Raw genomic sequence first — 20,875 nt, forward strand, 5'->3', positions numbered from 1 at the left:
TTCAATTTCTTAAACAGAATAATAAATTCTAATACCACAAATAACTGTTTTGTCAAGATTTCTATAACTAAAAAGTAGTAAATTTCTAAAATGTTAGTATGTCGCATTTGGGAAAAATAAATACTACAGCGTTTTCCTTTTAGTTAGGATATAAACTGTATATACCAATAACGCATTGTTTTGACCGACAATATATCCGGGATCTATAGACATAGAATCTGTTGAGTGTATCCATTAATTATGACTTCCGCCATGACATTGCAATTTCAATTATAAAACTAATATTTAGTACAACCACATGATATTCATTATTTCAAGATTGAAAAAATTTGGGAAATAAAAAAATTAAAATAATACTTTATATACTGTTGATATGTACAAATATATGTATGCTTTATATATTTGTCCTTCATTTAAAACAAATGAATTTAAATACAGAGGAAAACAAACAGAAATGAAAAAAAATACTTTGTAAGTGTGACGTAGACGTCATAGCAAATCCTGTTGATACTACTGCAAACATTTATGCAAATCTTAATTGTGTCTCATCAATTATACGCCTACCAGGGAACAAAATAAAATTAATGGAAACTGACATTTAGTTACTCGATGTAAAATGAATTGATATTGACACCCGATTAAATTATCGGGTCGAAGTGTCGTTGATAACTTAAATAGTTAGACAACATGTTAGAGGATAAGAACGATGTCATACTAAAATATCTCCCACCGACTTCATAGTTTTTTCCCAATAAGTCTGTTAAGGTCCTTGCTTGATTCAAGAACATAAAGGGTATATTGGTGGGTGCTGTTCCGTCCTTAGATATAGTTTTCATAATAATAAGCAATTAACACTATAAAAAACATCTCAAGAAAAAGAAAAAACAAATGCAGGTGAATAAATATTACTACATGATCCTAAATATATATGGTGAAACTCATTATTTCAATAAAATATTACCAAATTTTAAGCTTATGCTGTTTCATAAGTTACCTGGATGAACGAAGAAGGTGGTATTTAATATAAACTTTCTGGAGAACAAGGTTTGGTTCGTGATGTTCAATTGTATTTATGTTTCCAATTTTTGCCAAGGGGGACAATAATAATTTTTTTTCTTCTATTCGATATTTTTTTAATTCAGATAAAAACAATGCTCTTTAAATCGTTAACATGTATGAAGAATACATTTTTCTAACTTTCTTCCAAGGTTTCAATATATCATTTCAATAGTATTTCTCTATGTTTTGATACATATTTCACTGTGAAAATGTTGTCTTTAAGCGTTCTTGATGCAGGTTGATCCCGGAATATGTTTTTTTAATGATTTCTTACACCTTTTGCTACATAGAAATGGAAAGTTCACAATTGGGAAGCTGAAATCATCTTTTTTGTGGAAATGTTTTATTTTTAACCGACTCTCATTGTCAGTTTCTAGATGTAAGTCTAAATATGAGGCCGACTTTAATGTATTTGTTGTATACTTTGGATAGATGTGTTCAACTTGGTCACCATATTTTTTTAAATTGTTTAGTGAGAGAACAACAGCTATATAACGGAAAGTAAAGTTAAAGGATATAAGTTACATTTTAACTGCATGAACATAAAATACTTTCGCATCACAGCTGAAACCCATACCATATCACGTAGAATAATGGAAATATAACAACCAAATGAACAACTATTACAATAAAAAGCTGAAACTAAAAAAGGACTGATCTTCTAATAAATGTGATCGCAATGCAACATTTGTGTACTGTTATGGCGTCTGAATTTATCACTTTCATATTTTACTTAACACCCTACTTAAAACAATTTTGAAAAATTATATCCAACACGTCAAAGTTGAGAAACAAAAGAAGGTCAAATAATTTTACTTCACGGTAAAAATAACAATTGATTAGACTTCTATAATATCACAAACTTTGAGACTTCCCTTAAAATTCAAATACCACGCCTCTTTGGTTTAAAGGTAGTGTGCTCGCCTTCAGTGTGGAGATCGTAAGTTCGATCCTCGACCTGGTCAAACCAAAATATTTAAAATTGGTATTTTCTGCCCTTATAATAAGTCTTGCTCAAATATGTGAAAAAACACATAAAGAATAATTTGTCCATGTAGGGTAACATGTCTCAATGTGGACAATTATTTCGTACAAGTTATACATAAGGCTCATCATGTCGGTTAAGTACATAGAGGACTTTGTTTAAATCACATCAAGATGTTATGTCATGATATGCATGTAACATTTGACAACGGAGGTTAACACCATCCATCCATTCATCATATCTGCATCCTTCTCCGCAAAATGAATGACACATAAAAATAGATGTGGTTAAAAATATTGGACAATCCATGTATTTTACTAGTTTAAAGTCATAAATAGAATGCTTGTTAAATCGTAAACATGTATGAGTAATACATTTTTCTAACTTTCTTCCAAGGTTACAATATATCGTTTCAATAGTATTTCTCTATGTTTTGATAGATATTTCACTGTCAAAATGTTGTCTTAAAGCGTTCTTGATGCAGGTTGATCCCGGAATCTGTTTTTTAATGATTTTTTACACCTTTTGCTACATAGAAATGGAAAGATCACAATTGGGAAGCTGAAATCATCTTTTTTGTGGAAATGTTTTATTTTTAACCGACTCTCATTGTCAGTTTCTAGATGTAAGTCTAGATATGAGGCCGACTTTAATGTATTTGTTGTATACTTTGGATAGATGTGTTCAACTTGGCCACCATAGTTTTTTAAATTGTTTAGTGAGAGAGCAACAGCTATATAACGGAAAGTAAAGTTAAGGATATAAGTTACATTTTAACTGCATGAACATAAAATACTTTCGCATCACAGCTGAAACCCATACCATATCACGTAGAATAATGGAAATATAACAACCAAATGAACAACTATTACAATAAAAAGCTGAAACTAAAAAAGGACTGATCTTCTAATAAATGTGATCGCAATGCAACATTTGTGTACTGTTATGGCGTCTGAATTTATCACTTTCATATTTTACTTAACACCCTACTTAAAACAATTTTGAAAAATTATATCCAACACGTCAAAGTTGAGAAACAAAAGAAGGTCAAATAATTTTACTTCATGGTAAAAATAACAATTGATAAGACTTCTATAATATCACAAACATTGAGACTTCCCTTAAAATTCAAATACCACGCCTCTTTGGTTTAAAGGTAGTGTGCTCGCCTTCAGTGTGGAGATCGTAAGTTCGATCCTCGACCTGGTCAAACCAAAATATTTAAAATTGGTATTTTCTACCCTTATAATAAGTCTTGCTCAAATATGTGAAAAAACACAGAAAGGATAATTTGTCCATGTCTCAATGTGGACAATTATTTCGTACAAGTTATACATAAGGCTCATCATGTCGGTTCAGTACATAGAGGACTTTATGTTTAAATCACATCAAAATGTTATGTCATGATAGGCGTAACATTTGACAACGCAGGTTAACACCATTCATCCATCCATCATATCTGCATCCTTCTCCGTAAAATGAATGACACATAAAAATAGATGTGGTTAAAAATATTGGACAATTCTTGTATTTTACTAGTTTAAAGTCATAAATAGAATGCTTTTTAAATCGTAAACATGTATGAGGAATACATTTTTCTAACTTTCTTTCAAGGTTACAATGCATCATTTCAGTATTATCTCTTGATGTTTTGATACATATTCACTGTCAAAAAAGTTGTCTCAAAGCGTTCATGATTCAGGTTAATCTTGGAATTTGCATGTTTGGACTGGTATTGTGAAAATAATTGTATATAAGTCACGATAACATATTCGTTACAAAAGTGAGTTAGTTTTTGTGATGTCTGTCATTGATAGATGATGCTCGGTTTGAATGTTTTATCGACTATTATATTATGTATTTGTGCGTTTCTCCGTGATGAGTGTTATAACGTGTGTTTGTGTTGTATTTCTTCCACGTGATGTTGTCATTTACACGATATTTTTTAACATTGTCATAAAAGCGCGACGTGGCTAGCAATAAAACAAGGTTCAGCCCACTTTTCTTTTTGTAAAATTACCTGTACCAAATCAGAAATATGGCATTTGTTATCAAAAGTCCGTTTCGTTGTATGTTGTCATATATTTTTGTTCCACTTCAGTGTTTCTATTGTTCCATTGTTTTCCTTTTTTATTGTTGACTTGTTTCCCTCTGTTTTGATTTGTAACCCGGATTTGATTTCTCTCAATCAATTTATGACTTTTGAGCAGCGGTACAACACTGTTTTTTTTATGTTACTGATTTTTGAAACTTATTTTGACTTTCTGATATTTGGAAACGAACCTGAGAGATTTACACTAATTATTCAAATTATTACAGCTTCTTGCGTGGAATTTGAAAAAAAATTACTTACTCCAATGATGCATACAGTTCCAGTTCATCTCCAAACTCTTCTGAACCCTACAAACACATATTATAAGTTATATGGTTTGCTATGGACCCCGTATGGTTCAATATAGGGTTAGTAAAATCCATACCAAAGGGGAAGCGGCCGAGAGCTAAATCTCCTTTGGATTCTACTAAACCTATATGAATCCGAAGGGGGTCAGTAGCGATCGGTATAACGATTTTATCGCACACAGCACTTTTCCTGCTAGGTTATATATACAAATTAGCAATGATATAAAAAAAAAACAGTAATTAATTACGTTATAATAAAAAGTAAACCAAAGCAACTTTAATATAACATTATTTGTACATACCTGTGATTGTTTTCGTACGGTGACCACTGGAAAGGCATTATTTGTACATACCTGTGATTTTTTTCGTACGATGACCACTGGAAAAGCATTATCTGTACATACCTGTGATTGTTTTCGTACGGTGACCACTGGAAAGGCATTATGTGCATTTGTTTTTAATATTTTCACAATAGATGATACTCTGGTTGCTGGATAAAATATCACCACCTTCTTATTCATGGCATCGGATGCCACTAGCCTACGAACAAGAAAAATGCATGTTATCAAATTTGAAATACAATAATAAACTAGTGAAGATTTGTCATCCGAAGTTGTGTATTTGAAAAAAGAAACAAAACCAACGATGTTGTCTTTTATTCATAGCATCGGAAGCCACTAGCCTACGAACAGGTAAAATGCATAGTATGTCCGATCTCTGTTGAGAACTGACAAAAAATTGTCTTTGTGGGACAGTCATCAACAGAGAATTGTACATAACAAACTAGGAAAGTATAAATTATACCATTAAAGGAGATTTCATATATCGTAAAACTTGGTACGAAGGTTACAATGAGAAAATCTAATTTCAAAATCAAAAAGACCACAGCTAAAATTGGTACAAATTATCCTATAAACTTGAGAATAAAAATGTGGAATGTGTGGAGACAACCACCCGACTAAAGAGCAGAAAACAGCCTATTCTCAATTCGAGCTACACCAAGTTTTGTCACGTGTAAAGCACACGTTATAAAAAAAAATAACTCTAGTAATAATTCTAGGTAAAAAAAACTCAACAAAGATGCCAGGACTAAAATTTTATACTTATGCCACACGCGCGTTTCGTCTACAAAGATGCAACTTAAAAAGTCTGTTTAATTTTCTTTTATGCTTGCACTTGTTCACATAATATCCGACACGACAAGAACGAACTCATAACTGCTAACATAAAATATTTATAAAATCACATATAATACATATAAAACAATCTGTGATAAAAATACGGAACTTCAAGGTAAATTCAAAAACAGGAAGCCAATAAAAACTGTCAAACTCAAACATTATACTTCCTCATACAACGGAACCAATGCAAAACAATTGACATACGCTTGGTGCAAGCACTTTCAAAACAAGAGGCTCTCAAGAGCCTGAATCGCTCACCTGAATTTTTTTGGTTTAATCTCTCATCAATGATTATTTTGGCTTTTCAATTTATTTAAATGTTCTTTGAATCGTCCTATTTTCTTCAAAAGCAAAAAAAAATCATTTTCTCCTATGTTCTATTTTAGCCATAGGAGCTATGTTTCTTGACATACAAGGAAATGAAATATAAAATTTATACTAGATACTCTGAAACTCTAAAACTCATTTAGCCTAAGTTTGGCTGAAATTGATACAGCAGTTTCATAAGAGAAGATTTTTTAAAGTAAGTCAACATGATGAACAAATTGTGAAAAAAGTCTTTAAAGGGCAATAACTCCTAAAGAGGTCAATTGACAATTTTGGTCAAATTGACTTATTTGTAGATCTTACTTTGCTGATCATATTTTCTGTTTACAGTTTATCTTTATCTATAATAATATTCAAGATAATGACCAAAAACTGCAAAATTTCCTTAAAATTACCAATTAAGTGGCAGCAACCAACAATTGGATGTTTGATTCATCTGAAAATTTCAGGGCTGATAGATATTGACCTAATGAACATTTTTACTCCATGTCAGATTTGCTCTTAATGCTTTCGTTTTTGAGATATAAGCCAAAAACTGCATTTGACCCCTATGTTCTATTTTAAGTAACGGCGGCCATGTTTTTTGACGGATCAAAAATCAAAGCACACACTTTGTGCAGGATAATCTAAGGAACAACCATGCTAAGTTTTAACCAAATCCATTCAGTAGTTTCAGAGGAGAAGATTTTTTAAAGTTAGCAAATATGATGAACAAATTGTGAAAAATTGTCATTAAAGGACAATAACCCCTTAAGGGGTCAATTGACAATTTTGGTCATATTAACTTATTTGTAGATCTTACTTTGCTGATCTTTTTTGCTGTTTACAGTTTATCTTTATCTATAATAATATTCAAGATAATGACCAAAAACTGCAAAATTTCCTTAAAATTACCAATTAAGTGGCAGCAACCCAACAATGGTTTGTTTGATTCATCTGAAAATTTCAGGGCTGATAGATCTTGACCTAATGGACATTTTTACTCCATGTCAGATTTGCTCTAAATGCTTTTGTTTTTGAGATATAAGCCAAAAACTGCATTTGACCCCTATGTTCTATTTTAAGTAACGGCGGCCATGTTTTTTGACGGATCAAAAATCAAAGCACACACTTTGTGCAGGATAATCTAAGGAACAATCATGCTAAGTTTTAACCAAATCCATTCAGTAGTTTCAGAGGAGAAGATTTTTTAAAGTTAGCAAATATGATGAACAAATTGTGAAAAATTGTCATTAAAGGACAATAACCCCTTAAGGGGTCAATTGACAATTTTGGTCATATTAACTTATTTGTAGATCTTACTTTGCTGATCTTTTTTGCTGTTTACAGTTTATCTTTATCTATAATAATATTCAAGATAATGACCAAAAACTGCAAAATTTCCTTAAAATTACCAATTAAGTGGCAGCAACCCAACAATGGTTTGTTTGATTCATCTGAAAATTTCAGGGCTGATAGATCTTGACCTAATGAACATTTTTACCCCATGTCAGATTTGCTCTAAATGCTTTCGTTTTTGAGATATAAGCCAAAAACTGCATTTGACCCCTATGTTCTATTTTAAGTAACGGCGGCCATGTTTTTTGACGGATCAAAAATCGAAGCGCACATTTTGTGCAGGATATACTAAGGAACAATCATGTTAAGTTTCATTCAAATCCATTCAGTAGTTTCAGAGGAGAAGATGTTTGAAAAATTGTTAACGACGACAGACGACGACGACGACGACGACGACGTCGACGACGACGACGACGACGACGGACGCCAAGTGATGAGAAAAGCTCACATGGCCTTTTAGGCCAGGTGAGCTAAAAAGGGAAGGTCAAATCTTAACATTTCTTCAGTTTAAAGAAGATATAATCATTTTATAAGACATTAAAATGTTACAAATTATGCTTACACGATTCTTTATATCATAATTTATTAAACCTTTTCAAGATTAAATAGCAAATGTCTCTCATTAGGGGTTTAACTATAGGCAGATGTACATATTTATTTTATAAACTTTCATTTAAAAGACATGTTGCAGAAGAATATGCATCCGTGCAGATGTAATTACCACAATGACGTTGCAAAAAGCCATGTAATTCATATATTTCTTCTAAAATTTGATGTCCAAACTTGCGGAAGTGTATGTTTCCTGTAATAAGCAGTGTCTTAATAATGTGATAAATAACCATTGTTTATTGTATATAAATGCTTCTAAAACATATGGATATAGGTTAATTAAATGCATGGTTTTTAATTTGCAACAGGATAAAGGGATGACCATAACTTATGCAAATAATAAGAAAGATAAATGATGGTAATATATTATGAAGGAAGTTAAATTGAATCAAGCAAGTTCAAATGTCCTCATTTAAAAATGTTCAGTCATGCTAATATAAAATACCAAACAATCATGCAAGCGAGGAAATGAAACCATTGATGCTAAAGTAGTCATTAAAGGGTTGATAACTCCTATATACATATCAACATTAACTAGAAATTACTATCTTAAGAAAGAAGGAGCAGTTGAAACCTATCAAATCCATCGCTTTCATTTGCAAAGTATGTGTTAAAAAAATCTGAAATACGTCAGTCAACCACCATTTATCAAAATGATAATCGTTGGAAAATATTCTATAAAATATAAACATGCGTATTAAAACGTTGTTATTTTTAATACTCATTTAAATATATGTAATTTGCTATTCAAAATATATTTGTCTTTCCTTGGATCCGTGGTACGGAAGAAATAATTTCAATAATACGATTTTTTTTAAGATATGATATTTCACAGCTCGTACGTGCATGGCTATACGGACTTCCCTTGGGAAGAGTATAATTAGGGATTAACTTCTTGATCCAAAAAGGAGGTAAAACCTATCTTAACACACACAAATTGAGTCTTATTTTCATTTCAAACAGAATGGTACGAAGAAAAAAACCAAAATTGAAACATTTAACTTCCAAGGAAATATTTAGTATGTATAGGACAAATATATATCAATTTTGTTTTGAGGGATTGTGTAAAGTGAAGATTAAGAATGTTAACATGCTGTAAAAGGAACAATCCTTTGTTTTTTCTATGAAATTAATTGAATATACTATACTTTTCGGTCTTCTCAGGAGCTTCCCATTCTAATAAAGGAACTCCTTTCAGATGAATGTGAATATCATAGAGACCTTCATTAAACAAATCACCCGACCACTTGGCTACCTAAAAAAATAAAAAAAGCAACGTGTATTGCGAATACTTCTTTACAAAAAGATCAATGATATGTATAAATACGACAGGAGTTACAGTCATAAGCATAACTGGGAAAAAAAGAAAATACACAGAAACATCATTGTTTGGTCTCTTATTGTTCGGTTGTGGAGGAATATTCCGGAATTTATTTTTACTTTTTATAAGTAGATATATACATCTGCTGTTAAGGCAAAACTTCATACATAAGACATGAGTGGAAAACATTTTGACTTTATCGTGGAGAGTTAATAAAGGTTACATTAGTTTACTGATTTTCAACTCTCATAAATCGGTAAAATAGAAAATTGACGATAGTAAGACTTGAATAAAACCAAATGATAAATATCAGTTACTTAATGATTTTTATATTCACCAAAGAAATGACAATAAGGCAAATTATACCTTCATATTAATTTCAAAATGAAATCACGGCATAATTATAAATTTCAGCCCGGAAACTAGATTTATGTACATGCGACACGTATTGGGTGGCATTATAGTATTAACTTTCCAGAAACTAAGTTTGCTAACACAATGATTGGACAAAAATACAGCAGCTACTGAACATATTTCTAGAGGCAGCTGATTGATGAATCGGGTGAAAAAATATATGTGATTTCTTTTAATTTTGTTCTCATTGCATGATAAAAGACATAAGAGCACTTGTGGCATTAGATTTCTAAAGTTGGCAGAAAAAAACCGTCATGAAACATAATATTTCTGAATATTATAATGTAAGCAACTGTGTACTAGGTTCTTGATCAGTTATAGAAAGTGATGAACATTACAAAAAGGCAAACAGTATCTCAAGACCAAGAAAATGCTGCCATACCACCGATTTTTATGCGACTTTTCTTGACGATAGGATTCTACTTTAAATTTCACTTAACGCCTATATTTTTCATTGAACCAGTTTCGACCTTTTTTGTCAGATTCCTTTTTTTTGCATTTGATTTTCCCGCTCCGACATTATCATAAGTGTTTTATTTCCCTATTACCTTTAGAAAAAGAAGTTTGGGTAGCCCTATAGTTACCTTTTTGATTCCGATCTAGCCTTACACCATATGTGTTTAATAGTTTAGATTGATATAACGTCAATTTCCCAACTCTTGTGTGCAAACAGGGATCTATTTGTTTTATGGTGGAGGTAGCATGAGTAAACAACATACGTTCGTTTGTAAAACTGGCAATCATTGTCTGTTTTTAATATCGGAGTTGAACGCATCTACCATAAGCAAGGTTTGAACTCAAAACATATCACGTCAGTGTAGATAAGTTACTTAGACCACTCAACATCATATTTTACTCTTATCAATCGAATGCATTTGAGGTATCCTATAAATATTTGTTCTAATTTTGTATAATATAAGTATACAATTTAACTATATTCAAAGTACAAAGAATGGTTGATAAATTTGTATTGCTAACAAAATACGATCATATCCATATCGAAATAATAACATCGTATAATTATAACTTCAGATCCGGAAATAATTTGTAATATATGCGACACGTATTAGATACGATCTTTTGTTCGATGTAATTAATCTTTCCATCTTGGTTTACCTTTCCGTATTTACATAGCTTAAGGATGTTTGCTTGTCATGTTTTTGAATTTTTGTCAGATGTTCGAAATCCTCTGGTTTTATCCATTTGAATGCCTTAAAAATTTTTGCCCATGAACCCCCTTTGCGAAATAGCATTTTCACAAATCTAACATATCGGAATATTTGGTAATGCTATAAACATGTAACATATTACGGTGATATTCATTGCAAAATAATAATAATACCGCATAATTATCCATTCCGATCCGGAAATAAGATTTGACACATGCTCCTTTGTATATACAACATTTCCTTTCTGAGAAGCAATTATTTAAATAAATGTAAGTGTGCACTTTGTGAATGATTGAACGAATTCGATTTGACATAAATTAAAAATATGCACTTCCGCATAATACTGACACTCAAAGAAGTGAAATAGGTTTTCTTCTCATTTTGAAAAAAATCGTCAGTGGTCATATCGATCGGAACACATTGGCTACAGTTCCGATGAATAAGTCCGCGTTAATTGCATAAGATACACTAATTAATTAATTGAACTATCATACATAAAGGATTTTTTCCCTCTATTTCTTCAATTGAAATATACGAAATATATAATGCAGAAAGCTTCATTCATTAACAAATTATAGTTAAACAAAGGAGTTATTATATATAGAATATATCGTATTCCGAAAATCTATAAGTGTTTGGAGTTTCTTATTAACAAACAGGCATTCGAATCTGAGAAGAAGCACTGATTAAAAAAACTAATACGTAAAACACGAATCTAGAGTAAAATAGCATTTTCATGTAGATACAATTATATTAAGGAAAGCAGTTAAAATTTTAAAATAGACTGTAATTCAAGAAAAAAACAGGACAGACATTTACCATTAACACCAACATAAGCGGCAGCCCATAACTTATTTCATTGGTTGATTCAATTAGGATTACTGTCAGACTTATTGTCATTCTTACGACTCCGCCGAGGAATGAAGCAGCGCCAATCAATGCGAATGTACCAGAGTAAATTGAATGATTTTCGTAACCTAAAACGCTGAAATAGAAAATTAAAACTAGCTGAAACACGGCTCTCAAATGTTAGAAAAAAACTGAAAAATTGTCTTGTGCTTAATGTGAATGGTTCTCCAGTTTAATAACATTGCCTAAAGTTTATGAAGCTCTTCTAAAAGACTCCGTTAAGATACCTACATCACGTGTACTTTGATTACGCTAAATGTGCCCCAATTATTCATATATACGTCGAATTATCAATATTTTCAATTCATTTACAGCTTGATTTGGATCATGAAAATGATTTTCATATCACAGTCTTTTACATACAGTACATGCATGTACTTACTCAACTAAGACAGTAGCAACAAGTCTTCCATATGCTGCACCACAAAGTAAACATGGAACAAACAGTCCACTTGGAACGCTGGAACCGTATGTCCAACAAGCCAGGAGAAAGAAAAATATTACAAATAACGCCAAGGAACGTATACTAAATTTACCTATAAAAACAAATGTATAGTATATGATTACTTATCATTCTTCTTAAGAATATTTTAAACGAGCATTTGAGACAAAATGGGCGATCGATTTTGACCATAAAAATGTCCCATTACAATTAATTGTGTTGTGTCTAAAACTTCTTGGGTCTCTACATATAAAATCACTTGATTATTTTTCCTTACGAAACTCCATAAACATTTAGCACTTTTAAACATTAAAAACGTTTCTATGTTTGAAAACATGATTCTGGTGCCTCTTTGAAGTGTTTTGTTATCTCGACATTATTAAAATTCTGTGATATTTTTTTTAATTATTTTTAAACTTATGCAAGCTCTAGACTTATATCTAAACACTTGTTGTGAAGTATATTTTATAAACACCATCAGGGATATAAGGCTGCTAGCTTGGTATGTAAATCGCGCGTTTTGCCTACAAAAGAACCATCAGAGGCACTCGTTCAAATAGTTTTAGGCCAAATCCTTTACAAATTTGTAACGTTGTAAAAATTCCGATAACTAGCACTAATGCAATCTACTAGTATGTCTGGGAGTTAGAAAATTTAATGTGTTGAATAACTTACCACCTTATGAACAGTTAACTTACAGAAAACGGAAGTGTTAATGTTTTAGTGTAAGCACAAAAGAGTTGCCTACTGTACACCCATCAATTAGATAACCACCAAACGATATTGAAACACCAAAAACAAGATTAAAGGTTATGAACGACCAGAAAATAAAGACATATTTCAATGCGTTTTATTTGCATGTTTGTGTACAGCTCCTACTATGTGTGACTTTTCCTTGCTCTTGGGCTTGATTTCATGAACGCGATATGATAAAACTAAACTTCATGAAATATACCTTGCTCATAATTGTGTACGCCAGACGCGCGATGAGTCGACAAAAGACCTATAAGTGATGCTAGAATGATAAAGATTAAAAGGCCAAAGTTCTTGTTACTTTTTAGAAATGTTTAGAAGTTGTAATCGTAGCGCTTTGACAGTGTAAAATTGTGCAAATTGTACTTGTTGATTAATATAAAATGTTTTTGTTATGATAATTCCAATGGATAATCAGTATTGATATCTTAGACCATAACCACTACCGACCCAAAAAATAGTTGACTACTTAAAATTATTTATTGTCCTGATGTGAAAGAGTTTTTTTTAATCCGATAAGCATGAAGACTTAAAAACCTCTGACAATTTAATTTCTCTTTGCCGAAAAAAAAACGAAAATGCTTTTATATATACTTACCTACCCAAGGTCTCCACCTTTGGGTAGGGTTTTGGCAAACCAAAATATTTTAATTGTGGCATAAGACTATTTGTACACAGATCATAGTAGTTTACCTTCTTGATGAAACAACTGTTTGATTGCCTCCTCTTGTGAATTAAAGAGAAGTGTAGCCATGTCGTTATAATAACCATCTTCACAGAAGTATGTACGCACAAAGTCTTGCGTTGTTTCGTTTGTAGCGTTAATTATCTAAAAAAATATTACAAAGTTTTAGACTTTTGTTTATTTGGTGTTGATTTGTCTTAAAAATTTGCTTATAATGTATTTTGTAGTTTTCCCAATATATTTACATAGTTTTATAAAACATCATTCACATAACGGGACCTTTGTAATTTGACATGCTCCCTCTTTATCAGTCCACGAATATTTTTAAAAGTTATTATATTAATGTGAAAAAGTTAACAAATCATTCTCCATTTATCCTTGTTAACTTATAAAAATGGAAATGAAACAAAACCGTGTCCTTTGAGATGATTATGCATGATCGTGATGTTGATAAGATCATTCACAAGACCGGATCCTTCTAATTTGACAAAATCCCTTGAACCTTAATGTTGTTTATTATATACATGTGCCAAAAAAGAATAATCATGCAATGTCCATTTATATTTCTTTCAGTTGTATATTTCTTTCAGCACAACGTGCGCAGCATAAAGATATATTGAGAAAAAAGAGTATCTTGTCATTCTAGTCAGCTTTTTCGCTTCAGTGCCACTTACTTTTCAATAAATTAAGAATGATTCTGGACAAAAGAAACTCATATAATCTGTTATTTGGCATTATTAGTAATAAATGTTATTTTAAGGAGTTCATTAATGTTTAATGTTAAAATTCGTCCTTCCACTCATACTTTCGAATAAATTTTATCGAACTGTATTCACTTTGTGATTCGATTAAGATGACCGAGTTATCAATAAGGCTTCATTTTTAGTATATATTCTTCCATTTCATACAAACACCTAAAATTTAAACAACAGCCTAACTGTTCTTGTACTGCCTTCGTTTGATTGAATAAGTTATTAACGAACCAAAGCATTGCTTGCCGGTTAGGTTTTGACACTGTTGTTTGATGACTGGCATAACCTTATTCCAGTACCTAAATGGCACTCTGATATTTTGATGGCTGAACATAAATCTTTTAAATCATTTTAGAAAAATGATGTTGCTAAAACCTGATTTCATCATAGATCAGTGACCATTGATTTCGTAATTCTAGTATGGACGGACATAGCAACATTCCAAGAATATATTTAGATTTCGGAACATTCATCCCGATTCAAAATCATAGTTGAGTTGAAATTAAAATCCTTCAACACGGCCGATTTATATAGTGATGAAGATGCAAGGTTGAATTTCACCATTCACGTTTGTCTGAATTTGATGCGACTGTCATACTAGTGAGAGGTTTAGCGCTATAAAACCAGGTTCAATCCACCATTTTCTACATTTGAAAATACTTGTACCAAGTCAGGAATATGACAGTTGTTGTCCATTCGTTTGATGTGTTTTGTCATTTGATTTTGCCATGTGATAAGGGACTTTCCGATTGAATTTTCCTCGAAGTTCAGTATTTTTGTGATTTTACTTCTAGACTACGGTTTTACCCGTGAGATGCGTATTTAGGTTGACAGACAAACAATAACAAATCATGATTTTTTTTATCACTAAAAGTTGTTAGAAGATACCCGCGATAAATACAAAATTGATACTTTTAAATTCAGAATTCATTGTTCATATTTTTTTTATTTTCAGTTTAAATGAAATTTCCACAAATGTTTTATATCATGATTCAAACACCCATCGTTAGTGTTTTTTTAAAGTCCTTTGATAGATTGTATTTCCTAACAGTATAATAATACTTGTTAAAGAAACTATGTATATGCAAAGGGGACAAAACTTCAAAAATGAAAGGGCAGAAATCCGAAACCGTTGGTAATGACATTCAGAAATATTTTCCCCGAAATATTTCCTCAACTAACCAAAAATCTATAATCTATAGGGCGAATAAGAAACAACGGTTTGCATATTACCTTTAGGGTAGAGAGCCGTGTTGATTTGCGATACTTGTGTAAGACAGAGAAGTGACACACAAAAAAGGTCTCCTCATTTAGTATAATAGATGAACGAATAATATCAGTTTTAGTGCACACAAAGAACTTCGTTAAGCACAACCTTGCTTTAAAATAAATTTTGACATTTTGAATGTAAAGGACGTTTGGAAGAACACAACTATAACTGTATTCGTAGAACAACCAAAACTGTAGACGCATATGGTAAGTTTATGGTATGCTTTTCTAGAAGAATTTTGTATTTTTATATTTCATTAGTGATCATCGTGTACTAATGCAAAAAGTGAAACTCTGGTTAATTAACAGATTCTAACCCTTACACCTAATGGTATGAAAAAAGAAAAACTACAAAACATTTCCAGAAAAATTCAAAACGAAATGTCCCTTATTAAATGACAAACAACTCAAGATACACCTAACACACCAAACGAATGGAAAAAAATAATCATATTCCTGACTTGGTACAGACATAAACGCGTGGAATATTTTAGTGCAAGAGACATGCATTTTCATTCTACATTTTTCAATGTCTATCTTTTAAAAATTATGTCAGTACCAAGGCACTGGTTGCATTAAAATTGAACCGAACACGTGCGATGTCTAATTTAATATTCCATGCAGTTAATACATGTAAAAGAGGATGGTTTATGCTAAAAAAATCTATGCAGTGAACAATTATTTCTTTGATAAATAGTTGTACGTGTACTTCCTTGAGATAAACATGCGTTATATGTTAAACTAGTAAAATTAATCTCTGGTCAACAATGATGCATAGTCATGCAACCCGAAAAGTGTAAGCTGTGATTGCATGTACAGTGCATTTAATCACGTGTTCCATTAAGTATGCATACCACTGTTGGAATCGCCTTACATTCTCCAAGTAACATAGAACCACCAAATGCAAATAATGCAGTGCAAGCTGAGATTAAAACTGCTTCTAAAACCCTGAAATAAATTTAACGTTAAAGGAAGCATAGAGATTCTATATACCCAAGAATATGCCACACTATGTCGCATTTCCATATCCGGCGAACAGTTCGGTGTTAGAAGTTATTTATCATAGAAATGTTAACTTTCCATGTGAAATAGATGAACAGGAATATATTACCCCTCTTGACATCCTACATGAGTTCACCATAAGTTTATGTTAGGTAAGCTTTCATTAATCTTTATTAGTAGAGCGGTCATGGTATTGTCATTAACTCGATTAAGACTTGATCATACAAAAATGACCGTTTCAGATTGAAATCTTGCTACCAGTGTTTCGTCTTCAAATCATGGTTGCTTGGTAGTCCAAACTGTACCTTCATACATTGTACTTCATTTTGTTCACAACCTGTATTTAAGGGAATGTTTGCATAAGGAGTAGTCACTTTCATTCAATACTATTTTCCACGTATGCATGTTTTATATCTTCTAGATACTACAAATAGTGTATTACAACTACTACTAGGTGTCACACCACCAATTACTCCCTCCAATTTAGAACGTATGTGAAAGTAGGCCTACTCGGACAAAATATAGTGCATTTGGTGTCATTGTTTACCTAAACTAACCAACAAATTGGTAGAAATGAAACTTTTAGTGAAAGGGAAATATATTAAGACCATTTTGAGCTAAAATTTACTTGTTTGTAAGTTTGCATTCAAAATTGAGGATAATGCACTCCATAGTATACTAATTTAAGATTTCCAGAAAACCAGGGGTTATTTTTAGTGGTACCTCTATTCGGAAGACCTTTTCTTTTTATATGATTTTAAACATCTGTTGAAAATTGGCATGTAGAAAGTTGATACATATACCATTCAGGCTATACCTGGTTTCTATGAAGTTAAACTTAAGGTAAAATATTTAGAAAGCTGTGAAAATTTCAAAATTTGGTTGAACTGATGGGGACTTTTAATTGGTGGTATGACACCTACTACTACTACTACTACTACTACTACTACTACTACTACTACTACAACTACTACAACTACTACTACTACTACTACTACTACTACTACTACTTACTACTACTACTACTACTACTACTACTACTACTACTACTACTACTACTACTACTACTACTACTACTACTACTACTACTACTACTACTACTACTACTAATACTACTACTATGTATATGTTTTAAAACTGTTAGACTTTAGAGAACATAACATTTTTATCTTAGAACTGTGCCGTCAGGGTCTAATTTTAATTTTACAATCTGAAGGTTGTTATTTGGTTGTCAATTTTTGTACCAAGTCAGACATGTGGCAGTTGTTATTATATAATTTGTTTCTACGTATGTTGGCTTTTGTTTTTGTTGCACTACAGTGTTCCTGATGTTCCTTTGTCTTCTTATTAAAGTTGATGTATTTCCATAGGTTTAACTTTGTAACCCGGATTTGTGTTCTCTCCATCGATTTATGACTTTTGAACACTGGTATATTACTGTATTTGCTACCGATATAATCCTTACCTGACAACCTTGTGCTTCTTCTGAACATGTTTCATTCTATATTTGGTAATAAGTTTATTGAGATGATTAAACAGTGCACCCATAATGCCGCCTATAAAGCCCATAACAATAAAGACAGCCAGATCTAAAATATTCCAAAGTCGACATCCTATCCCAGTATCATTAGAGCACTACAAGAAAAGTTGTGAAGTTTTTAAGACATGTGACCGAGTCAAATTATCTAAATAAAAGATAACTAGATAAATAGGTGACTGCTTAACGTTCAGTTGCAAATATTACATATATAATTAGGACAACAAGTTTTAAACCTGCATGCTAAAAGACATATTCAAATGTTAGCTCACGAAGGAGCATTCTAGGAGAAAATCAAGTTTCAGACTTTATATTCTGATTCCTAACTATCCATTGAATCAGCAAGTACCATTTTAAAATTTTTTATTTAACCAGAGGAACTGTTCCTCTGGTTCCGAACATTTTCACGAGAACATAAATATATTAAAAAGCACGGGACCCCTTATTACGCTGTTTCGAAACTATTCTAATATAATTCATTTCAATTAAAAACATCCTATGTATCAAACTTTTTGATTGATTCATAACAATCAACGTACCTTAAAGACACCAAAGTTGATTAATCCTGGCAAGTAGAAAAATCCCCAATCATTACTATCAATCCCTGATAGGAAGAAATTTAATGAGTAGGTTGCTGCCATCGAACAAAAGAACTGTAAATGATATAAAGTAAAACTTCAGGGTATCACCAGCCCAGTAGTCAGCACTTATGTGTTGACTTGAATTATCATTGAGATGTTCATAATAAAAAAATAACTGTTAACAAAACTTTGAAATTTTGAAAAAACTAAGGCTTTTCTACCTCGGGAATGGATTACCTTAGCTGTATTTGGCAAATCTTTTAGGAAGTTTTGGTCCTCAATGCTCTTCAACTTCGTAATTTATTTGGCCTTTTAAACATTTTTGGATTCGAGCATCACTGATGAGTCTTTTGTAGACTAAACCCGCGTCTGGCGTAAGTGTAAAATTTTAGTCCTGATACTGTATTTATTATGAGTTTATCTACAGATGTAACTTAGGTGAAAGAAAGACAACTCTGATCTAACTCATACGTTAATACCAACTTTAATGCACCTGATGAGCATTTTGACAATATATTTTTGAACTGTTTCGGTGTAAGGTAGTTACTAATATTTATAGATTGAATAAAACAATTAATAATAACTAGAATAAAAGCAAAAAAATGTAACTGTTAGATATTTACATACTTGTGTTTATTCTGGATGTTGTTGAAAAGATGCATAATGATGAATTATTCACGTTTTGGAATCTTAATATTAATCCTAAATGCAATGGAATTCTAAATTGTGACATAGTTTCTAAGGAAATATTCCTGCGTGTCTAACAAATTTTCAACTCACTGTTCGCCAAGTTAATTTTTGGTTCCAAAAAGAGCATCCTTCCTCTAAACTAAACAAAACTCCTCCTATTGGAGCACCAAATGCAGCTGTAACAATATAGGATGAAATAAAGGGACACAGTTCCATTTTGTTTTCCATTTATCTTCTTATTCAATAGCCAAGCTTTAATTATTTTTTTTAAGATAAAAAATATTTAGTATGAATTGTCTTTAAAAATAATAATGTGATGATCTCCATGTAATGGGTAACAAATGTATATGATTAAATCCATGTTATAAGGTATCTGGTGGATAGAAGTTTAACTGGCATTGATTTATACTGCATCTTGTTTGATTAATAATTTGATGAGCAACATGACCAGTGTCACATGAAGAGTAGAATTTGTTAATCCTCCTGTAATGTCCTGAAATCCTCTCATGTCTGTGCTTGGGGTTCTTGTTGCTCAGTCTTTGTATACTGCTGTTTGTTTTTTGGTCGTGTTTAATATATTTGCCATGATAATTATTGTCAGTTTGTTTCCGACTTATGTGTTTGAATGTCCTTTTGGTGTCTTTCCCTTCTCTTTTAGACATATTTAATTCTATATCATTTAAATTCAGTATACCCTTAAATAGTGGTTATAGACTTAAGTGTTACATCTGAAAACAAGAATGTGTCCATAGTATACGGATGCCTCACTTACACTATCCTTTTCTATGTTCAGTGGACCGTGAAATTGGGAATTAGAAAGATCATATCATAGGGAACATACGGCTTTTTGCATTTGCGCCGATCTGCATTTCTTTTGCGCCGATATTTTCTTTCATTTGCGCCGATTTTTTTACAGGTAAATTACAGGTAAATGTTAGTTTTCATTTATCCTTATTAACCTCTTCCGATCGTGCAAGGGCTGTATAGCCAGTCAAGGTCATTACAAACTTCCATTTGTTGTTAGGCAGTTGTACAAATGATATGAATGGTCAATCATAACATGTGTATGACTGATGTCCTCTGCTCAACACGGGGAGATGGAAGAAGGATATCGAGCAGGAAAAGTCAAATTAAAATCACTAGGTTGATATACTTTAAAATCAAGAAGTAAAATTCTAAGATAAAAGCACTCTGTTTATAATAAAATGCAAATTAAAAATCTATTTACAACATTAAAATCACAAATCTGTTCTTGCCGAGTATTTCTTGTGATTTCGTCTCTTTTATATTTGTTGTAATTGTCAATTATAACAAAGTCAATCTTTTCTATCTCTGGATTACGTACTGATGCGGGCATTTCTAGAGTTCGCTTTTTTTAACATACGTAACGGCCTGGATTACATAAGTGAACAACGTTTATAACCAAATTTTACCAATACACTTTCAAGGTAT

The 20,875-nt window shown here is 31.8% G+C and overlaps 1 protein-coding gene across 2 annotated transcripts in view; it reads right to left on the bottom strand.

Moving 5' to 3' along the window:
• Positions 1-20,875, bottom strand: part of LOC139502292 (H(+)/Cl(-) exchange transporter 6-like) — a 67,627-nt gene that overhangs the window by 34,566 nt on the left and 12,186 nt on the right. For both annotated transcript variants that reach the window (XM_071291723.1, XM_071291724.1), the window contains exons 11-20: positions 19,514-19,599; positions 18,692-18,805; positions 18,081-18,250; positions 16,468-16,561; positions 13,601-13,736; positions 12,095-12,248; positions 11,623-11,788; positions 9,048-9,154; positions 4,849-4,984; positions 4,398-4,444 (exon numbers count right to left, since the gene is read on the bottom strand). In XM_071291723.1, coding sequence (XP_071147824.1) covers positions 4,398-4,444; positions 4,849-4,984; positions 9,048-9,154; positions 11,623-11,788; positions 12,095-12,248; positions 13,601-13,736; positions 16,468-16,561; positions 18,081-18,250; positions 18,692-18,805; positions 19,514-19,599 — 1,210 coding nt within the window. The remainder of the gene's footprint in view (positions 1-4,397; positions 4,445-4,848; positions 4,985-9,047; positions 9,155-11,622; positions 11,789-12,094; positions 12,249-13,600; positions 13,737-16,467; positions 16,562-18,080; positions 18,251-18,691; positions 18,806-19,513; positions 19,600-20,875) is intronic.

The sequence above is a fragment of the Mytilus edulis genome, chromosome 13 (genome assembly GCF_963676685.1).
Source record: "Mytilus edulis chromosome 13, xbMytEdul2.2, whole genome shotgun sequence".
NCBI classification, from domain to species: domain Eukaryota; kingdom Metazoa; phylum Mollusca; class Bivalvia; order Mytilida; family Mytilidae; genus Mytilus; species Mytilus edulis.